The 23,279-nt window shown below is 43.6% G+C and overlaps 1 protein-coding gene and 1 long non-coding RNA gene across 3 annotated transcripts; one reads left to right on the top strand and one right to left on the bottom strand.

Moving 5' to 3' along the window:
• Positions 1-262: 262 nt before the first annotated feature.
• On the bottom strand, positions 263-6,964 carry LOC144328493 (uncharacterized). Of its 2 annotated transcripts, none has more exons than XR_013393762.1 (3): positions 6,667-6,964; positions 2,959-4,481; positions 263-1,304 (listed from the first exon to the last, which is right to left on the bottom strand). It is a non-coding gene; the product is annotated as an uncharacterized LOC144328493 (long non-coding RNA). The 2 variants fall into 2 exon arrangements; XR_013393763.1 differs by having other exon boundaries at positions 4,085-4,481; positions 6,667-6,958.
• Positions 5,710-22,121, top strand: LOC144328492 (phospholipase A2 inhibitor gamma subunit B-like). Its single transcript, XM_077932171.1, has 4 exons — positions 5,710-5,917; positions 17,093-17,239; positions 18,807-18,938; positions 21,688-22,121. Exons 1-4 carry the CDS (start codon positions 5,725-5,727, stop codon positions 21,849-21,851), a joined length of 636 nt encoding a protein of 211 aa, XP_077788297.1. The 5' UTR covers positions 5,710-5,724; the 3' UTR covers positions 21,852-22,121.
• Positions 22,122-23,279: the final 1,158 nt, after the last annotated feature.

Below are 23,279 nucleotides of genomic sequence, written 5' to 3'. Positions count from 1 at the left end.
CATGAAGAAGGACCTTAGAAGATGATATCAGGAAATGGGTGGGTTCATATGGAAAGAGGCGATCCTTGAGGTATTGCAGTCCTAAGCTGTTTAAAGCTTTAGAAGTCAAAACCATCAATTTGAATTGAGCCCAGAAACTAATTGGTAGCCAGTGCAGTCAGGCCAAGATCAGTGTTGTGGTAATGATGCACCCCTACACTACCTTGTTCGTTATCCAGGTGAGGAACCACCACCTTTTCAATAAACCACAGAACCAAGGAAACAATTTTCAAGTCCAGCATCTATATTTAAGGACCCAGCATTTATTATAGCTATTGCAACAGGACAGAGCTCACTCAACTCAATGTGAGAAGGTCTGCCCCAAGGAACTTCAGAACAAAAGCTTATATAGTAGTTCAAACACAGCAAACAAAGAGTTACAAAACATCTTCATGTACATCAGGTAAGGTTACAGGTCTGGAGAAATAACACATTTATGGCTCCATACTGGTATCACCTTGGAGTGGCCCCAATGTGTCCAGACCATTTGACCATTTTAGGTCTTGGATGTCTGGCGTTACCTTGGCAACCTTGCCTCCAGTGAGGGAAGAACACCATAAAATCCTCTTCCTGGGGCTCAGATAGCTTCAAAGATAGCTGATTTATCCTCTTGTGCTAAAACATCCTGCCATTTGTACCATTTTCAGGGTTAGATAAGGAGACATGGAATGCAGCGTAGGAGGGAGAGACTCACAAATGCAGAACACATGGAAATCAAGCCTAATACATTCTAAAAAGTTAAATGCAAATGAAATGAAACATTGAAACATTATTAAAATAATAAGAATATACACCTGGGGTATCTAATTTTTATATCAGTGTAATGAGCTCAAACCATCTTGCTCAGGTAAGCAACCTGGCTGCTGAATTCTGCACTAGCTGAAGTTTCTGAACCGTCTTCAGAGGCAGCCCCACATATACTGCATTGCAGCAATCTAACCTTGAGGTTACAAGAGCGTAGATGACAGTAGTAAGGCTATCCTTGTCCAGATATGGGTGTAGCTGGGCCACCACCCAATGCTGATGGAAAGCACTCTGTGCCGCTGAGCCTCAAGTGACAGCAAAGGAACCAGGAGTACCCCAAGCTATGAAGCTGCTCCTTCAAAGGAAGTGTAACCCCATCAAGAGCAGGCAATCTCCCACCCTTCCGGTCTAGGCTACAGTGCCTCATTCCTTCCTAGATTCTTACTTGGCTTCAGTTTTTTTTGCTCTGATTCAGTCCATTACTGAGGCAAGGCACCAGTTCAGCACTTCCACTGCCTCACCTGCAGAAGCAAAGGAGAAATAGAATTGAGTGTCACCAGCATATTGTTGACATGCTCCAAATTTCCAGATAATCGCACCTAGTAGTTTCAGGTAGATATCGAAAAGCATAAGGGATAGGATTAAGCACTGCAGAACCCCACGTTGAAGGCTCCATGGGTCTGAAAAACACTCCTCAAGAAACACCGTCTGGAAATGACCATCCAAGTAGGACTGGAACAACCGCAAAACATTGCCACCCACCCCTAGTTTGGACAGCCGGCAGGAGAATGAACAGGTACATGTTTCCCTTGTTTCCAGAGGTCATCATACAAGGCAACCAAAGCAGTTTCTGTGCCAAAACCAGGCCTAAATCCTGATTGAAATGTACAGTGGTACCTCAGGTTACATACACTTCAGGTTACATACGCTTCAGGTTAAAGACTACGCTAACCCAGAAATAGTGCTTCAGGTTAAGAACTTTGCTTCAGGAAATTGGGCTCCAGCGGCGCGGCCTGAAGTGGTGCTTCAGGTTAAGAACAGTTTCAGGTTAAGTACGGACCTCCGGAACGAATTAAGTACTTAACCTGAGGTACCACTGTATCTAGAAAAACAGTTTCTTCCAAAAGCGCCTGGATCTGGAGCAAGTGATTTGCATTTCACAACCATTACTATAAAAAGAGTATACAGTGGTGCCTCGGGTTAAGTACTTAATTCGTTCCGGAGGTCCGTACTTAACCTGAAAGCATTCAGGTTAAGTATTCGGACTAGGATTGGTGTTGTGGTAAGAATTCACCTCTACACCACTGTTATGTACTGAGTTGAATAGGATCCAAACTGCAGCAGTCTAGAACAATAGGATTCAGAATGCAGCAGTCTAATTGGTCTTAGAACAATGCAGCAGTATGATTGGTTGGCCGGAGCCACCCAATCCAGCTCCAGATAGAAGTGAATCCACAACCTGATTGGCCTACAGGAGAATTCCGGAATTAGCCAATCACGTGCAGCCCATTGTGTAAATAATGTATATAAAGCAGATACTTTGAGGGGACTTTCATTCCCTCCTCACCACTATGAGCTGAATAAAGAGCATGAAATCCACTCTTGACTCTGAGTATATTTCAACCACCTTGTTCGTTACCCAGGTGAGGAACAACCAACTTTTGAATAAACCACAGAACCAAGGTGACTATGGGGTGCAGCGCTCATTTTGCTTCAGGACAGGGAAGCCGGCATTTGTCTGCAGACAGCTTTCCCCACCTGGCACAAAGGGACACTGTGAGAGACATCAAAATTGCTTTATCTCTCTGGCTTCTCCCACCTTGCTGCTTTAACATCTGTCTCACATCACCACAAAACTCTGCTCTCATCTCTGGCTTTGTTTCTTGAAGGAGCCCCCCCCCCCCCATTTTCTGTTTTGCACAAAGCCCCTTAATACCCCATCAGCTCTCCAGGAACATGGTTTGACTATTCTGCCAATTGACTAACTTTTAACACTTACTGGATCCAGGGAATAGATGGGTCTGGCATACATCTTAGAACCCCCCTTCCTCCCCCCCCCAAAGAAAACTCATAACAGTATATTTATATATTGTCTTTTCCCCCGATGGGCCTCAAGATGGTTTACAGACAAAATATTAATCATAAAAATCAAAGATAAAAAGCATGAACAATTACCGTATTTTTCGCTCTATAAGACACACTTTTTCCCCTTGGCGGGAGTTCCCGCGGGCTCAGAAGGCTTGCAGATGTAATACTACATAATTTTTGTGTAATACTACATAAAATACCATGGCACTTCTTCGTCTGCCTGCTTCCTCTTCTGCCAATATGCTTCTGTCTACTTCTCCCAGCCAATCCAGAGAGGCAGCAATGAAGTCCCGCTGAAAGATACTATTCCTTTCTGTGAGGAATAGAACTCAAGCCTATGATAATGGGCAAATATGGCTGGAAAATACAGCAGCACACAAGCAAAAATACAGAAACAGTGCTTCAGCTTGCGGTTGTCAAACACTCAAGTGATGTGCAAATGATGCCGCTGAATGCATGCCTGAAGCATTAGCCTTTCTTGGAACAATTCAAGCTGTGTACCACCGGTTCAGTTCCAGACCTAAGTGGAGGGAATTTACTACAAAACCATATTGGTTGTTCTCTTCATGTTATGTCTGGAACAAAATGATTGACTGTGTAAAGCCTTCTGCATCTCACTTGATTGTCACTTGACTGGTCACTTACCATCGGCTGTGGTGAGGACTGAAGGGCCTGCCCCCTCGCAAGGCCTTCACCATCTGGCCTACAGGGCAGGGCCCAGGCCCTTGCACTCCAGCTATAAAAACTGCTATTGTTTCCCTGCTCCAAGTTTCTAATTTGTTTAAAATATTCTCAAGCAGCTTTTAATTTGTGGGGTTTAAAATTTCAGCTGTTTTGTTTTGCAGGATACATTCTGTAAAATGATTGTATATTACAAAACTGAACGTGCCAACTTGGCTGACTCTAGAGACTTTCCTCATACATTGTGGGGAAATTGGGGTGGAGAAGGACTGAAAGGTCATTTGGTGAAATTACATCCAAAGGAGAACTAATGAAACAGAATGGAAGAGGCAGCTGATAGATCATGCTGTTCGAAAAAACACATTTTATTAATTTCAACACTAAACTTTGTGTTCCAAGAAAACATTCTATGCAATTTCTAATTTCATCATTTCCCACCCCTCACTGGACCAGTTCTTCCCACCTCTACTCCCAGGCCTCCCCGCTTTGGCCTATAAATTCCCCCACATCAGCCTCTTCCTCCACAAGTCACCTGCTGGCTTGTTCTGAGTCTTCCTAAGCTTTTGATTTCTTCAGCGCTATGAAGGCTTTCCTCAGTACCTGCCTTCTCCTGGCCCTGTTTCTCCCAGGTGAGTCGGAAGCTGAAATCCTGGACTCTTTTTTTCGCTACCTGGGAGGGGATGTGGGGTGGACTAAGCTAGAGAGACTGAGATAGGTTCATTGAAGAGAAAAGAAGCTGAAAAGTGTGGATGAGACCAAGAGGATCTGGGATTCAAGACTCTAAATTTTGGATAGCTAATTTTGAGGGTCGTTTAGAGTGTACTTCTGTTTCATGAAGTTGGCTTTAGATAAGTCTTCACAAAGAGGTCCCTGGGTTCTGTCAGACTTTGGCGTCCTGAGTCCAGGATTGGTCACATCAAATGGGAAACCTGCAGTGGATAGAATAAAATAGAAAGGAATCACTGGTAGCAGGGGCAAAATTAGGCTTTATTCTACCCAGGTCAAAGACGCTGTTTGGCACACAAACCCCACAGGCATTTGCATACACACACAGAGGCTGAGACCCACAATGGTGACCCCCTTGGAGACTTTACCCAGGGCAAAGAAGCTGGCTAGTCCCTCCCCCCTCAAGCAATGACACTGCCTGGTAGTGCTTGATTTTATAGTGCTTCATGTGCAGATGTGGTTACGCTGTCTGGGCTTGATACACTTCTCATGAGAGTGGGCCATCTGCCCATTACTTCCAGTACAAGTGAGCAATCTGTGATCCATGGGTCTCATGGCAGCTGCAACAGGTTGCCTATGTCCCTTACCTGCGTATTAACCCCTCACCGGGCCAAGCAGGTTTGGCAGGGCTGACGAGCACAATTTCCATTGTGAGGAAGGTCACCTTTCTCCCCATTGCCGTCATGCTCTGCTCATGCTCTGGGCTCATGCTCTGGGCTCCTGTGCTATATGACAGGACTTCCAAAGTTCCATTCCGCCCCTCACTGCCTATCTGATTGGTGGGGAGGAGGAAGTTATGATGAGATCTCAGGGTGCTTCCCATCTCGGTGTGTCCAAGAGGGGAGAAGTGTGTGCATATGCAATCGCAAATGAGAAGAAGGCTGTGCAACTGTTAGTTTCTGAGTTTATTTGTCTATGTGAGATGCAGAGGTTTGTGTGCTTGTGTGTGTGTGCATGCAGCCCCTGACCTGTGGGAATTAGACCTTACAGAATTATGCAGAAGGGAGCCCAGGTCATCTGACCCTTTAATTAGTTCCCTTTTCCCTCCTATAAAAACTGCACAAGACACTTTAAACAAGAAATAACTTTTACTTGGTGAGCTTGCACTTGCAAATTAAAACGTACAATGCAGGTACATGTTGTTATACATCTTAAATAGATTTGTGTCTAACATAAATACTCTTACAGACAGACTAACTGAGGCAGGTAGCAGCACACCACTTCTGTTGCTCTCACACAGAAGACGGTTCATAAGGGCTACTGCTGTATCAACTGACATAACTGTCTCAAACGTATGACATCACAAATTTCTATAGACCTGGTGAGCATTATTTAGAGTATTCGGATGCTTTCATCCCACACGACCCACTATTGCAAGTGGATCCTGAGATGATGAAAGCTGATCATCTTTAGTTTGGTGGATTATTTCCAACAAAGGCTGAGATCATGGTCATATTTCTAACCGTGAATGTAGATGCCATTTTTCATGGGATGAGCAACTTTGTGGTGCCACTGAATGTTTCCTCATCTCTCCTCACAGAAGTGGCAAATCTAATCTGTAGCAATCTTGACAATTACGAGATATTTTGTGTGATTGACGATGGCTTTTGCTTTAATCGTGATGTCTCTGGCTATTTAAGTGAGTATAAGTCTTTTCTGTCTAATTAAAACTGGGTGTGTGGGTCCCTCATTTGATCCCTGGAGTATGTAGTGATGACCTTTCATGCATTCAGCTGAGTTATTAAGTGCTGAACAACCAAAGACCTATAGATGATACATGGTATATGTGAATCAAGCCTGTGATTTTGCCAGAAAGACTCTCTTCAAGGGATCTAGCATGCATATGGAAGATTACTCTTGCCCGGGACCAAGAAATGCTGCCAGGAAACATGCTGTGAAGAAAGAGCCTGAGCTGCACATCAATTCTCTGAGTCAAGCCTCTCCTTTTCAAAGAGGATACTTAAAGGGCCTATTTGAGGGACCAGAGAAACTTGAGCAGAAAATAGCCAAGGTTTCTCCATTCCAATGAGCGGGTGAGTGAGCCTTTAAAAATCTGAGCTGCTTCTTGCAGTTTGCTACCTCTTCCAACAGCAAGTGATCCAGTTGCCTTTCCAGCACTGTGGTTCCAAGATGGAATCTTCTAAAAATTCATGATTCTTTGTTAGTAAACTTGAACAACAAGTGTGTTTTAGCTAGGATTAGTTTAGTTTAGAGCCACAGTGCTTGGGTTTGAAAACAGCACACAAGATGTAATTAACTGGTAGATTTATTGCAAGCAGCAATTAGACTCCAACCGCTCTATCAGAGCATCCATTCATCACAGTCAGGTTGACCCTTGTGAAGAGCCCGTCCGGTTTCTGCCGAATATCCTGAACTTCTGACCCTTACCTTTTGGGGCTTGTTTTCTTTCTAGGACTTTCCCGATTCACCTAGTTTTGGTACAAATGGTGTTAGTTGTCTTCTCTTCCTGTGAGGAACTGCTCTCTCTCCTTTTTGCCGGGCATGACTGTGCTTGCGAGAGCTCACTGCTCTCCAGCCCGCTTTGCTAAAGCAGATAAGATTCATTCCTGCCAGCTCCTGTAAGAGGAGGGGTTGACAACCCCCCTGTTTCAACTCTCTGAGAAATATGCAAGGCTCTCTGCTGACTCTGCATCTGCCTGCTTTCTATTTCAGGCAGTACATCTTGGCTTTGCACCACCCCTCCCCTATAATTGTCCCCTCTTCCTCCTGCTCCCCCTCCTCCTGAGGGTCCCTGTCTATGCATTCCCACCAGTCATCCTCTCTTCTTCTTCTTCTTCTTCTTCTTCTTCTTCTTCTTCTTCTTCTTCTTCTTCTTCTTCTTCCTCCTCCTCCTCCTCCTCCTCTTCTTCCTCTTCTTCTTCCTCCTCTTGAGAGTTACCTGTTATGCCGCCCCCCTTCAGCCTCACTTTTGTCATGTTCTACCACCACCTCCTCCTCTGTCAGAGACATGGCCCACAGAGAGGAATTGGCAGAGGGGGAGGAAGAGGCAGAGGAAAACAGAAGGCTGTCTGTCACCTCTCAATGCAACACTGAGATGCAGGAGCAGGAGGCAGGTGGTAGTAGGGGTTTGACTCAACTCCAGAGGAGGAGGAATTGGCTGAACCTGAGTCTCCCAGAAGTAGGAGACGGAGCAAGTGATTACAGCAAAGGAAGACGAAGTGGGGGTGGGCTCGGCATATATCTGGCCTTGGAAGGGGCCTGTGGCTAGTTGTCAGCTTCGTTCTGGAGCTGACAGAGGCTGGGAATGAGAACAGACAAAGAGAGATAAGGACACTGGAATGTGAACTGGAATGTGAGAGGGAGGAGGGACAGCCTAGCGGCATAGGTTCAGAGAACAGAGAGCAGGCAGCAGATAGCAATGGTAATCTGATCCCTGAGCATAGTGAGTACAGAAAGGGGAGCCAGAGCAGAGATCCACAAAATAGCAGTCTTAGCTCAGAAACAGAGGGAGGGAGGCCAGGAATTGCCAGCCCAAAAACTCAAGGCACGAAAAGGTCAGTGAGAGGAGGGGAAAAGAAGGAAAGTGAAAGGGCCTTTTCCCCTGTTGGAGGAAGAGGAAGGGGCGGAGTTTAGACTTGGCAACTGCGGACTTGGAGTCAGAAACGGAGTGAAGGAGCTCTGGAGTGATTTATGTGTTTGAGCATACTACCAGTGTCTCACTTCTGTGGGAGAGCCAAGCCATTACACTAGTCGAGTCAACTGACTCTGATATTGAAGAGTGAGCTGTGGGAGGTTCTGTTTGCTGTAAGACTATAATTGCCAAATAAGGCTAAAGGAGTTACACTGCCAGCTTGCTGTGTCGTGTGTGAGAGATGTGCTAAACCTAACATCCTCCCTCCACTCTCTTGGTTTGGGCTTGCTGGGGTACCTGTGGTGGAATTCTATCTGAAACCTAGGGGCATACACATTTTTTGAATCCTCACAAAAAATTTCCTCCTTCCCATAACCTTTCCAAGATACTAAATATTGCAATCTCCTTCCCCTCCCGTGAGAGTCCCGTAACTGTGCCGCTTCATATTCCTCTTCACCTTCCACAATGATTTGTGGTGGTGGTGGGGTGCCTCCTTGGGCACTTGATACGGGTGTGCAGGGTTCACGGATGACAACAAGGACCTGTGGAATACAGGGTGTATCTTCATGGAGATGGGCAAATGAAGCCTGAATGACACAGGGCTCATTTGTTGCACTACTTCAAATGGCTCCACCCTCTGAGGGTTCAACTTCTGGCAGCTCCCCTTTGTAGGCAAATCTTTTGTAGGCAGCCACACTTGGTCACCCACCCTTATCCTTGTTGTCTATGCTAATCTGCCTGCCTCTTATATGTGTCTTTCACCTGTTCCAGCTGCTCTTGTAGTAAGCTGTGCAGAGTCGCCAATTCTTTTGCCAGATGTTCTGCGACTGGTACTGCCATGTTGTCACCTCAGATACTGTTGCAAGGTTGCATTTGTCCTTTCCAACTCTCCATTGGTCTGTGGGTGCCTCGCTGACTTGAGGCAGACTTCCACCTTCATTCAGCAGCTGCATTAGTCGTCTCCTGCGCTGAGGGCAACTTCTTACAGGGAACAAAATGTGTCTTTCACCTGTTCCAACTGCTCTCGTAGTAAGCTGTGCAGAGCAGCCAATTCCTTTGCCAGATATTCTGCGACTGGTACTGCCATGTTGTCTTCCTGTCCTGGAAAGGCACAAGGGTGTCTTCCCAGGCAGTCAAAGAAGGGAGACTGTTGTGTAGACTGTCATATGCAAACTCTGCTAGAGCCAGCTTGCCGAACCAATCATCCTGTTGATAGTTCACATAACACCTCAGATACTGTTGCAAGGTTGCATTTGTCCTTTCCAACTCTCCATTGGTCTGTGAGTGCCTTGCTGACTTGAGGCAGACTTCCATCTTCAGTAGCTGCATTAGTTTTATCCAAAACTGGGAGGTAAACTGTGTCCCTCTATTGGAGATAACCCTTAGAGGCAATCCATGCAGCTTAAACACATGCTCCACAAAGGGTTGAGTCATCTCCTGAGCTGAGGGCAACTTCTTACAGGGAACAAAATGCACCATCTTTGAGAAGAAGTCCACCACCACCCATAATCATCCTCTGCTTCTGTGACTCAGGCAGGTCAGTAAAAAGTCCATAGCTATCACCTCCCATGGTCCTTGAGGCGTGGGTTGGAGCGGTTGGAGTAGTCCTGCAGGTGCTTCACGGGGTCTCTTCGCACATTGACAAGTCTCACAGGTCTTCACATCCTTCATTTCCTCCTTCACCTTTGGCCACCAAAACTGTACCATCACTCGGAATAAGTTTTTGTACTGCCCACAATGCCCCACCGTGGGGCGGTCATGACACTGCCTCTGGGACGTGTAACGCTATTCCCTTATACAACAATCCACCTCTTTCACCAAATCCGCCCACATCACTAACCCATCTCTGTATTGCCTCTATCTTCCTCCTTGCAAACTCATTCTTCACAGTTTGCTTCTGTAAGTCAGGTGTCTCTGCTGTTGAGACCGCTGCTATCTGTATCTGTTCTGGTGTGAGGATGTGCCTCAGCACTGAGGTAGTTTCCTCTTCCACATACTCTGGTTTCTGCTCTTTGGTTCTGAGGGCCCACTACATGTTTCACTCTGAAGCTGAATCTAGCAAAGAATTGTGCCCACCTTATCTGCCTCTGGTTAAGACACTGAGCTGTTTGCCAGTGTTCTAAATTATGGTGATCGGTGTGCACCTCCAGCTAATGTTGCGCACCCTCCAGGAAGTGTCACCACGTCTCCAGAGTGTCCCGTATAACAAGCAGTTTCTTCTCCCAGATGGTGTAATTCTGCACTGATGGATTTAGCATATGTGAGTGGAAAGCAGGCAGTCACAGGTCCCCATTTTCATACTCACAGAATCACAGGTCCTGGCCAAGGCCCTCCTACTGCCTTTGCTCCCAGCCCTGGGCCCCCAGAAGGGACTGAGACTTGTCGTTTCCTGCCAGCATCTCTCTGAGCTCTGGCTTTCTGTCCATGCTCACCCCTGACAGGGATCCTTGGACCATCCTGGCTGTGCATTGTGTCACCATGTGTGAGGCTGAGCTGCAGATGAAGCACAACTGCTCTTTTCAGCGCTTCTCCTTCTTGGCTGGAGCAATTACAGGGAAGCGCCCCCCTTGGCGGCACCCAGTTGCATAGGCTCCTCCCTGTCCTGTGCCTCACTGTGCCTGCTGCCAACTCTCTCCTCCATCGTGTAGGATCTAGGAGTTACAGACCTTCTCTGCCCTTGCTGTACCCTTGTGTGCTCCTGCAGTCTCAGGCTCACCTGCAGAGATGCCTGCCCTACCACTTGAAGTGTACTCAGAAGCGGTGTTTGAGCCAGTTCATCCAAAATCCGCTCATTCACTCCAGCCTTGTATAATCAACCAGCAGTTTCCCCTCCCATCGCAGTTGTTGAACTAGCATGTGAAAGTCTTGCCAGATTGCTGGTACTGGCCTGTTTCCCTGTATACGGCTCAATAACTTCTGGGAGAGAGCTTCTTATTGTGTGGGGTTTTCGAATATGCTGTCCATCACTTTCACAAATGTATCCAAATTCACAAGCATCACCTCCTGGCTTAACAACATCGGGGTTACCCAATGATGTGTTTTGACTTCTCGAAGGCTATTGAGAAATCCCACTTTCCCCCTGTCACTGTGGAATTCTGCCCTCTGAGGCTCATGAAGGAAAATAATGGCATTTTGAATGATACATACTATAAAGGTTTCCCTGAAAAATTCAGGGGGAGGGGGGAGGCATGAGCTCTTAGACATACGGCTTCCATATTCCTCCACTAGCTGTCTGCCCTACTCACCCACAATCCCTGTGTTGCCACATGATCTGATAAGGATCAGCCTCAGGAGCAGGGTGCCCCCCTCTGCCACCAACAGCACCACCTGTTTTTTGTCCTCCTCAGTCATTGTGCCTTTTCTCTCTGCAGTCTGACATGGAGAACAGTGAGAAGGGTCAAGCTGTCAGCAGCCAGCTTGATGACAGCACGCAAGACATAATTAATTGGTAGATTTATTGCAAGCATCAATTTGTCTCTGACTAATTAGAGTCCTTCCAGTTTTTGCAGAATATCCTGAACTTCTGACCCTTACATTTTGGGGCTTGTTTTCTTTCTAGGACATTCCCAATTCACCTAGTTTTGGGACTAATGGTGTTATTTGCCTCCTCTTCCTGTGAAGAACTGCTCTCTCTCCTTTGTGCCGGTCATGACTGTGCTTCTTGCAAGAGCTGGCTGCTCCCCAGCCCACTTTGCTGAAACACATAAGCTGCATTCTTGCCAGCCCCTGTAAGAGGAGGGGTTGACAACCCCCATGTTTCAACTGTCTGAGAAATATGCAAGGCTCTCTGCTCTCTCTGCATCTGCCTGCTTTTTATTTCAGGCAGTACATCTTGGCCTTGGGCTGGCGTGTTCATGACAATAGAAAACTTCCTGCTCTTGAGGGGCAGTAACTATCGGCATCTCCACTCAGCCAAGCTGATAAACTCCATTTTCCGGTCAAGTCTCCAGAATCGCCTCCGACGAATAATTAATGACCTCAAGCCTTTCATGAGGCTCCAAGGCATGTTTCCATCCATTCAGCAGAGTTCCCAGCACAGGGAAGAGACAAGAGGTTTGGCTACATGCTATGCTTTATTTCTAAGCTACACAGAGACCAAAGAATAATACATCCTCTCTCTATGAAAACAGAGAGCAACTGAACAAGGGAACAAAGGAAACAGGAAACCACTAATGTCACATCCCGTCTCCTCACTCCCGTGAGACTTCCAATAGCCTGGAATCCCTGGAATGTAAACAGAGTCCTGTGACTCCAAGCAGCTGCTCAGTGGCAAAACAGAAACTAACATCCTCCCCCTTTCTGTGAACACCACTGGGCAGTGTATCAGTACAATCTCAGTACAAACCCAATTTCTGTACAGAGGTACAGTGTTGATCCCTTGGAACAACCTTGGACAATAATTCAGCAGGAATTTCATTACCTGGCATGTAGGGCACTGTTGCGATTCCTTTCTGAACACATTCTCTAGCAAGTTGCAGCTTCAATTGCAAGTGCTTCGTGCTTTGCTTACAACTTTCAGAAGTCAGCAAAGCCAAGCATGCTTTGTTCTCCTGATAAACCTGGATTGGACACTTTACAGGAATTCTCATGTCTTTACACAATTGTAACAACCATTCACAATCCACAAATGAATAAGACAGTGCATTCAGTTCAGCTTCACAAGAATTTAAGTTTACTGTTGTTTGCTTCTTGCACAACCAATCAAATAGACCATGGTTGTACATGTAGCAAACTCCAGACGTACTTTTCCTGTCTGTAGTGTCACTTCCAAAACTCGCATTAGGAAATATCTCAAGACCTCCAGACTTCTGATTGTTAAATCTCAGTCTGTAATGCATAGTGCCTTTCAAATAGCGTGCTATGCGTTTCAGAGCTTTCCAATCCTTAACAGTAGGATTGTTGACTTGTCTGCTTAGCAAATTACAGCTAACTGCAATGTCAGGTCTTGAACATCTGGCAACGAAGTTTAGTTTGCGTAGCACACTTCTGTACAGTTTCAGAAAATGCTTCTTCAGTATCATCTACCTGATAACCTCTTGTCATTGGTTTGTCTACAGGGTTAGCATCCATCAGGTTTAGTTTGGTTAACACATCAGCAATTTTCTGTGACTGGTGTACTAAAATATTACCATCTTGGTCTCTCTCTATTTCCAGAGATAGGTAGTTGGTTACCTCACCAAGATCTTTCATGTCAAAGTGCTCCTTCAGTTGAGCTAGGGTGCTATTGTGCATTTTGACATCCTTCCAAAAGAAAAGTATATCATCAACATAAAACAAGCAATACAGCTTTTTTGGCCCTTCCTCTTTGACAAATACACACGGATCAGCTTTACCTTGCTGAAAACCTAGAGAAAACAACACTTCAGTGAGTTTAGAGTGCCAGCATTGGGCACTTTGTTTGAGACCATATAGGGACTTCTTCAGAGAACGCATAAATCCCTGTTTTACCTGTACACCATCAGGTGGAAGCATATAAAGTGATTCACCTAAGGTTCCTTACAAAAATGCTGTATTCACATCATGATGAGAAACATGTAGATTCTCTTCTGCAGCAAGTTTGAGCATAAGCCTAATGCTCTCATATCTCACCGTGGGTGAGTAGGTCTTGTGATAGTCTTCTCCTGGTACCTGTGAAAAACCTCTGGCTACCAATCTGGCTTTGTGTCTGACTACCATGCCATTTTGATCTGTCTTTGCTTTGAATACCCATTTGCTGTCAAGCAGTTTCATCCCTGGAACTGTCGGAACTAGCTCCCATGTTTTGTTCCTCTCTAAAGAATCAAGCTCAGCCTTCATGGCAGTTAACCATGGCTCAGCATCCTTCAAGGCCAAAGCCTGGATCTCTTGGAAGCTTGAAGGTTCAAATACCTTCTTGGAGCTATTAACAGCAGTTACAGCTTTAGCTGCTTTAGCAAATTCATCAGCAAATCTCTTTGGAGGCCTACTTTTTGTGGCTCTTTCAGACCTGTGAATTAGACGTAAGTCTTCAATGCTCTCCTCTTCTTTCTTAGGAGAAAAGTTGCCTATAGTGAACAGTGGTTCCTCCAATTCTCGATCAGAGCCTTCAGAGGGTCGCAGAGAGGCTTTAGCACTCTTGAAATCCTCTGAACCATCTGATTCAGTTTCAGATTCAGGATCAGAACCTTCATCAGTGGGTGTGGGGTTTTGCTGCTGCTTATCCTCAGACTCTTCACTGTCATTAGGATAACACTGGTAAATTTCCACATTCTCCCCCCACTTGGCATTGTACTCAACACTTCTAGTGAGTCTAATTGTCTTAGAGTCAGTCATCATTACTCTGTAAGAACCTTTCTGATACCCTAGAAAGATACCATGCAAACCACGTTAGCCTAACTTGGAGCTTTGTGGTGTGTGAACCCACATGTCAGAACCAAAAATTCTCATGAGCTTGATGAATGGTTTCTTGCCAAACATCTTTTCATAGGGGTACAACCAATCGGTGATGATAATCTGTGATTATAAGTGTAAACCAAACAGCTGAGCGATTCTGCCCAATAATTCTCTGGAAGATTTGCATCATGCAGCAAGGTTTTCAAGCCTTGAAGCAATGTCTGGCTTGCCCTTTCATAAAGTCCATTCATCCAAAGAGACCGTGGACTTGACAGGTCATGCTGAATTCCTTTCTCAGTCAGAAAAGCTTCAAACTGCTGAGAAGTGAATTCTCCCCCTTGATCTGTAAATAAATATTTCACCTGCTTACCATGCACATTTTTCAACCAAGCACAAAATTCGTTGAACCTAGGAAACGCTTCTGATTTCTGCTTGAGATTGAACACATGAATATACCTGGAAAATGAATCAATGAGAACCATGAAGTACCTGGCTCCACCCAAAGAGGGTGCTAGTGGACCAATGAGATCAGCATGCACTACCTGGTATGGTTCTGTAGCTTGCCTACTAGACACCTTACCTTTTGCAGCCATTTTGACCTTGTTTGCTGCACATGCTTTACACTTCATGTGGTACCCGCAGCACTACGGCAATCCGCTTCATTTAACACCACAGCAGTAACATGTGCTACCGTTAGCTGAGCAGTAGGCAAAACAGCAAGCTGGCTGGCAATCGCTTCCCAACTTGAACCTAAAGAATGTAGAATCATGAAGGAATACACAGCCTCTGGAAAGGTGATTCCACGCTGTTGCAACTCATGCCTTAGATTCTGCATTTCCATGAGGTGAGCACGTACGACTGCTGCTTCAGCAAGTGCCATATCTTGCAACTTGGCATAAAAGAACAAAGAAACACCAGCCTCCGTTCTCAAATGTGACTCTCGCAGACTGTCCCACATCTGCCTGGCTGAGGCCTTGTCATGCAAGAGATATAACTCTTCAGGAGACACAATCAGCGTCAGAGTTCCCCTTGCTTTGGAATCCTTAGCTTTCCATTCATCAGTTACAGGAGCTGGGGGGGCATCTGTTATCACATTAAACAGACCCTCTTTTCATAGCAGAGCCTCTGCATACTGCACCCAGTTTTGATAATTATTTTTTTTAAGCTTTGGAATTCCAAACGCATTCTCAAGAGCCTCTGTTACTCTATCACAGGCCATGTCTGTGTCTTTAAAGCAAGCTGCGTCTATTTACCAGCTGCATTCCAAAAGCACACTACGTGAGGCCTTTGCGTTATGCTGAACTTCTGCCGCAACCAGTCAGTGCTTTGGATAAAAGTTCAAAGTCCACCCCTTACTGCCATCAATTAGGGACCGGCAGGCTTCCCAGGGCAAGAGCACATACCTCTCATCAATCTTCTTGACACGCAGAGAAGATAAGCTGCATTCCGTTCTTCTGCCATTCATCTGGGCCCATGACCAAAAATGTCGGCCTCTCCGCTCGGCCAAGCTGATAAAGCTCCATTTTCTGGCTGAGCCTCCGGAATCGCCTCCGACAAATAATTAATGACCTCGAACCTTTGATGAGGCTCCAAGGCACGTTTCCATCCATTCAGCAGAGTTCCCAGTACAGGGAAGAGACGAGAGTTTTGGCTACATGCTATGCTTTATTTCTACGCTACGCAGAGAGCAAAGAAAAATACATCCTCTTTCTATGAAAGCAGAGAGCAGCTGAACAAATGAACAAAGGAACAAAGGAACAAAGGAACAAAGGAAACAGGAAACCACTAACGTCACATCCCGCCTCCTCACTCCCATGAGACTTCCAATAGCCTGGAATCCCTGGAATGTAAACAGAGTCTTGTGACTCCAAGCAGCTGCTCAGTGGCAAAACAGAAGCTAACAGTAGCTTGGGGTGTTTCTAGTGCCATACGGTAGCTTGAGGGCCAGGTGGCCTTAGTGGCATGGAGTGCCATGTGTCACCTTCAGTTGATATCCCAGCTTTGCCAATTTCTGGACAGGACTAGCCTTACTTCATTGCCCACGCTCTGGTAACATCTAGATTACAATATGTGGGGCTGCCTCTGAAGATGGTTCAAAAACTTGAGCTGGTGCAAAATTGAATGTCCAAATTGCTCATAAGAACAAGACATTCTGACCATATAATGTTGATCCTGGCCTGACTGCACTGGTTGCCAATTAATTTCTGGGCCAAATTCAAAAGCTGGTGTTGACCTATAATGTCTTGCACAACTGAGGACCGTAAAGACTGCCTCTCCCCATATGAACTGACGCTGACCTTGCACCTGTCATCCAAGGCCCTTCTCTAGGTTCAGAAAATGACAGACCTGAGAACAGGCTTTTTCTGTGGCAGCTTCCTGCCTGTGGAATGCTCTCCCCAGGGAGGCTCACTTGGTGTAATCATTGCATGTGTTTCAGCACCAGGCAAAAGCATTATTCTTTATCATTCCAGACCTTTGGCCATTGAATAATCTATGGTTTGTTAAAGCAGCGGGGGACTGCTAATATGATTATATTATAAGAATAAGAATAATAGTTGTAAATTGAGGCAAAGAGGCAGTAGCTACAGGTTCTTATTCCTAAAGGATGTTGAGTTTGGGAGCACTGCAGAAGTGGTCCCCAATTCCCCCTCCCCCAAAGACATTTGCTTGTTGCAGCAGTTATCATGTGATGTGCTAAATGTTGTGTGATTTTTAATTGTGCTTTTCTTATTGCCTTTAATTCTTCCGTTGTATTTTATTTTCTCCTACAAACTTGGCCTGTGAAGTGAACATTCACTACCTCCATCCTAGCCTAATCTTTTTTCAGTTTTTTTGCAGATGTAGTTATTTCTTTCCAATTCTGTCTCACAGATGGGTCTATAATTTATGGCATTGCTGACATGGGATGTGTTACAACTTGTTCCTCAGAGAACTACAGTTTCACTACATTACAAGGTTACTTAGAAAGTGAAATCAACTGCTGCCAAGATGACTTTTGCAACTACAAATATATTTACGGTAAGTAGCTGCATTCTTTTAGAATTATACATATCTATGTATTCCTGAGCATGAATAGCATTGATGTTTCCCATTTTCTCATTGGTTGCTCATAGACAAATGATACTGTTCCAGTGCAATATTCATCTTCCTAGTTTACATGGGAGGTGATTAGAATCAGCATCACCATCTGTGTCTCAAGGAGAAAGCAAGTGTTCTGCCTGAATCACTTATTGACAAAGAGCTTCAAATGACCCCTGGTTGATTCTTTATTTATTGCAGGATTGGGAGGAGATAGAGAGAAGAATACATTTCCTCCTTACTCCCTACTAACTCAACTAGATCCTAGATCCTCTTGCAGGGGAGAACTGTGGAGGAAGTGAGTTGACCCTTAGTTGCCGATGATGGCTCTCCAGCCAGAGAACTACAAAAGCAGCACCACTGAGGCAAAAGGTGTTGGGACTGTGATGAGGGTACCCTCAGTGAAAGTTTTAATATGGTCTCCTACATGGTTTGGATTGTTTGGGGACACTCCTTGGTAGCAGGAAGGAGTATCAGGGAATTGGGGTGTGCACTTCCGCCCATCCTCAGGTAAGAGTCTGGAATGGGAGGCAATGACCTTGGAAGGAATGAAATTGTCAGGAATATCTGTGTGACTAGTAGGGGGAAATTTGCACTAATATTTTATATGGTTCAGCCAGTGAAAAGTTCCTTTCTTTTCTTAGTTTTTGTAGTACATTTTGTGTGTGTATATGTGGTAGGAGTGACTGCTGGTAGGGGTTGGTGGCTGAGTAAGAGATTTTTAAACAACTAGATGGATGATGTGTTTGCGTGAATTTGTGAGGGAGAAGAATGTGCTTTGATGATACCTTGCTTTTAAATAGATATTATTGTTTTATTGAATTCACACCATTTGAAATGCAATGTTCATTCACTGTGGGGGTGCCCAGCCACCTCAAACATTTTATGTGGGGGCAATGGGACCCCGGCCCCTAGGAGTTGGCTACTACAATATTATGTATATACATACATATGCTTTTAATTTAGAGCAGGCATGTGCAAAGTCCAGCCCGGGGGCCTAATCTGGCCTGCCAGTCGGTTTAATCTGGCCCCTGCGGCAGTTAATTTCCAGGGCTAAAATCCCAAAAGAAAGTCAACAACAAAAAGGTTTGGACACTCCTGACTTAGAGGCTTTGAGACTGTTTTATGTATTAAGTGGTATATGAATGTATCAGATATAAAATAATAAAAGGAATAAAAAATAAAAAGAACCCCAAGTTTTATTTACTATTATAGCTATAGCTATAGCGATAGCTATAGCTATATCTATATCTTTAGGTCACAACACAATTTACAACATAGCAACAAAACAAACAACATAATATTCATGCATAACATTATATGGCATTTCAATCTAGTTTTTCAAGGTAGTAACCAGATCTGCATCATCTCCTTGATTAATTCCAGAAGCAGAGTGCAGTGGAGAATATGACATCCATCTTGGAGGATTATAGAATTGAGGCCTAGGGTTTTTATGGAGATATATGTGTTGGATCCATGTGTCAACAGCAGTCATTGCTTTTGGCAGGGCCACTTCATGTCTTCAATGGGCGAAAGTGTGAGGCCTGTCATGCTTCTGTCTCAGAAGGCTGTTCAGATTTGAAAACTGTTGGTTGTCGTGATGCTGAGACTCAATGCATTTCGTTTGTTATTGTTCACAGTAAGTAAGCACTGCCTGCCAATGAATGGGAGAGGAGAAACTCTAGGGGTGGGTGGGTTGCTTTCTCATTCTATTTGTGGCTTAATGCCAGAAAACAGATTGCATGTGTGTTGGGGGGGGGAGGTGCCCCTCCGAAAATATCACAGTGTAAATGTCACTTTTGATTCGTATTTCTTTAGATGAGCCTATATCTTCTTTTTAAAAAGAGTGTTTCAACTAGTCTTTTTTTGAAAAAGTAAAAGCAGACATTGAGCTCTGATCTGGAATGCAATTTGCCATAATAGTCTCTTCTCTATAAGAGACTTTTATTATTTCTAAATGTTAAACATCTGTATGATATTCAACTATATGACTTTTAGAAGACTTCTGATGGCAGCTCTGTATAGAGAAGTATTTAATATTTGATGCTTTACTGTCTTTTATATTTTGTTGGAAGCTGCCCACAGTGGCTGGGGCTACCCAGGTAGATGGGCCGGATACAAATAATAAAGTAGTAGTAGTAGTAGTAGTAGTAGTTACTCCTCCTCCTCCTCCTCCTAACAGTAGCAGCAGCTACAACAACAATCTCTTTCTAATTTTTGACAATAATTTTTATTGAATGATTTTATGTTACAGAAAACATTATAACCATACTACCACAAAGTATAATTGAGAAAGAAAAATTACATACATCAATATTTTGTTTGTTATTTGTTATTTACCATCTTATTTCCTCCCAAACAATTCCATACAAAACACACACCCGCACAAACACACACACACATAATAATAATAATAATAATAATAATAATAATAATAATAATAAATAGTGATAATCATTTTCCCCCTCTTTTATCTTACAAAATCTTTTCTTCAATCTTGACTTCCTGTCAAGTCCCTTCACATATATGTTATCTTACAATTGAATATACACAAAGCAGTAAACCTTTCTATAGAGATTTTCCAATACATTCAGAAAACATAATAAATCCTTAATTGTTGTCCACCTACTTTTACTTTCTTTGTCACTCAAATGCTAGCACGGAGTCAAAACTATTATTGTATTTTTGAACATATCTTCTATAACCATCCCATTTTTCCACAAATTTTTGCTTTGAGTTTTCTCTTAGTTTGCTAGTCAATTGAACCATCTCCTCAAATTCCTGTAATTTAATTTGCCAGTCTATTATTTTTGGAGCCTCCTGATCTTTCCATCCATTGGCTACGAGTATTCAAGCCACTGCAGCTGCATACAAGAGTATCTCTCTTGAATTTTTTGGGATCTCTTTATCTAAAATACTTAATAGAAATGCCTCCAGTTTTTTAGTAAAAGTTATCCCCATCATCTTTTTTAATTCATCATATATTTTCCCCAAAAAAGTCTTAATCTTTTCACACATCCACCACATGTGGATCATGTCACTGTTATTTCCTTCACATCTCCAACAAGCATTCGCCAAATTTTTATACATTCTTTATAATCTGGAAGGAGTGAGGTACCACCTATGGGCCATTTTCATCATGTTCTCTCTTATGTTATAGCTGGCTGTAAATTTCAAATTTACATTCCATAAGTTTTCACAATCTTTTAGCATAATTGGATGGCCCACATCTTGGGCCCACTTTATCATTGAAGCCTTAACCTCCTCATCCATTACTTTGTAGTCTAAAAGAAGTCTATACATTTTTGCGATTATTTTGGCTTTACTATTCAGTAGTTCTTTTTCAAATCTTGAAGGCTCCTTTTCAAAACCTATCTGCTTGTCCTGTCTGAACACTTCATTCACCTGGAAATAATCTAGCCAACTAGAAAAGTGATCTTTTATTTTCTCGTAACTTATCAGTATTTATTGACCCTCCTCTTCCCTTAATATTGTGTTATACGTTATCCAGTTCTCTTTGATTTTTTTTTTTTAACAGCGATTGCTTCTAGTGGAGAGTTCCATCTTGGGTTTTCTGTTCCAAATATCTTTTGTATTTTTCCAATACCATCTATATGGCATTTAGTATTATATGATTTGAAAAGCTCCTATGTGCCTTTATTTTCCTGTAATTAAGATAGCCATGCCACCCAAAACAGGTATCATGACCTTCTAGTTCTAAAATATCCCAATTTTTTAATGTACACCCATCTTTCAACCAGAGAAGACACGAGGCTTCGTAATATAACTTCAAATCCGGTAACCCGTAGCCACCTCTTTCTACAGTATCTATTAATATTTTATGCTTTACTCTTGGTCTTTTACCCTTCTACAAAAAATTAGAAATTTATTTTTGCCACTTGTCAATACTGCTGGTCTTTCCTATAATTGGAATCGTTTGGAATAGAAAGAGTAGCTTTGGTAAAGCTATCATTTTAATTACCGAAATAAGGCCCAAGAATGATAAATTTAACTTAGTCCATGTTGCCAACTGTCTTTTGATATCTTTCCAACAATTGGTATAATTATCTTCATATAAGTTAATATTCTTTGGTGTTAACTATACTCCTAAATACTTAATTTTGGGGTCGACTTTAATTTGTATTATATTTTCTAGTTCTGCTTTTTCATCTGGTGACAGATTTTTAACTAATAGTTTTGTCTTATATTAATTCAGTTTAAATAGCAGCTACAACAACAATCTCATGATGTGATTCTGGTATGCTTTTTATACTTGAGCAATACAGTTAATAACAATTAAAATGTTCCTATTCTGTATCTTCTGCGCACACAAACTCATCCCTTACAACGCAGGTGTTCATTTGACAATGTCTCTTTCTTTTTACTAGATGACAGTTCAGCTCCTGATGAGATTTATAAAGGCTGTGCCAGCCCATCTCTTTGTGACATGGCCAGGAAATCCCTGTATAATGAATACTTTTCGGGCACTATGACTGAAGCACGATGCTATGATACACTGCCTTCCTCAGAACAGCTCAACTTTGAAGGGTAGTTAGGAGATGTCTTCCTCCTTTTGGATTCCACCATTTGCTGCAGTAGTGGAGGTGGAGGTTGCTTGCCTGGTGGTGGGAGTGCAGAGTGACTGGGATCCACAGGACTCATAAGTCCTCTCTTTGGCATTTTGTGGAGGGTGAATGGAATGCACAGAACAGAAAAGCTAAAGTAGGAGTGTAGGGTTTGGGGCCTCTGACTCATGATAATATGATATATGGGTTAAAATTTCATTTGTTCATAAACGAAATAAATTGGTGTGGCAAATGAATCCTTGTGTGTGAGCATTTATCAAATTAAGAATATTTTGCAGTGGCAACAGCAAAGAACAGTGTCTTTAGAAGTAACCAATGGGTACTTTATAAGTTATTTTATTGATTTAGCAAATGCATAAACCACTCCATATTTCAATGAAATCTCCAAGTGGCTAACACTATCAAAAGGACATCATCAAAAATTCAAACAAATGCGTAAAAAAACAACAACTTCCCACCGATTTATCCAGAGGAGAACATTGAAGAAAGTTTTAAAATGCAGCTGATTCTGGGCTATCATAGCTGCTTTTCTGGCAATTTGCCATGCAGCACTAGGCAGCCAGAGATTACCGCTATCTGGCAGAACTCTGGAGAGCCATTGAGAGACTCAGGAGATAGGAACAATATCTTTGCACCACTCGTCCAAAATATAGCTATGGCAAATGTGTCTCTATACCTCTGTGCCAATTAGAGAGATTGATTGGTTGGTTGAAATGAGTCCCCACGGTGTCTTTAGAAAGGGGGGGGGTGACTGCTTGGGCTGTGCAATATTCAGCCCTACTAGGAAGGCCCTGATTCCATCTGAGGCCTATCCTGTTATAGCAGATAAGGGAGGAGCCATGATTGCTTCAAGAACAGCCCTGTATGGTAGTCTCAGGCTATATCAGAATCCTACATTGACTCTCTTGTGGTGTGGTCCAATGCAAGAACGCATTGTATACTAGTATACTAGTCAATATCTCTGGCAGGCTAGGGACAAAGGTGAAAGCTGGTTCCTAGTTCTGCTGGATCTCTCAGTGGCTTTTGATACCATTCACCATGGTAACCTTCTGGATTGTCTGGAGGAGTTGGGAGTTGGGGGCACTGCGGTGCCCAGAAAATGGTGTTGGGGAGGAGTGTTCAAACTCCTTGCCGCTCAGGACTCTGCCCCCCTCCCATGCTTTTTAACATCTATATGAAGTCACTGGGAGAGATCATCGGAGAGTTGGGGCTGGGTGTTCATCAATATGAAGATGATACCCACCTCTACCCTTCCTTTAAATCAGAACCAGTTAAGGCAATGCACATCCTATGTGAGTGGCTGGAGGCAGTTGGAGGATAGATGGTGATTCACGGGTTGAGGTTGAATGCTGACAAGACAGAAGCTGTCCATGGAGGCACAGGTCAATTCTGTT

This window comes from Podarcis muralis, chromosome 7 (genome assembly GCF_964188315.1).
Source record: "Podarcis muralis chromosome 7, rPodMur119.hap1.1, whole genome shotgun sequence".
NCBI classification, from domain to species: domain Eukaryota; kingdom Metazoa; phylum Chordata; class Lepidosauria; order Squamata; family Lacertidae; genus Podarcis; species Podarcis muralis.
Note: the sequence above shows the minus strand (reverse complement) of the source record. Positions and strands in the feature narration are given on the sequence as shown.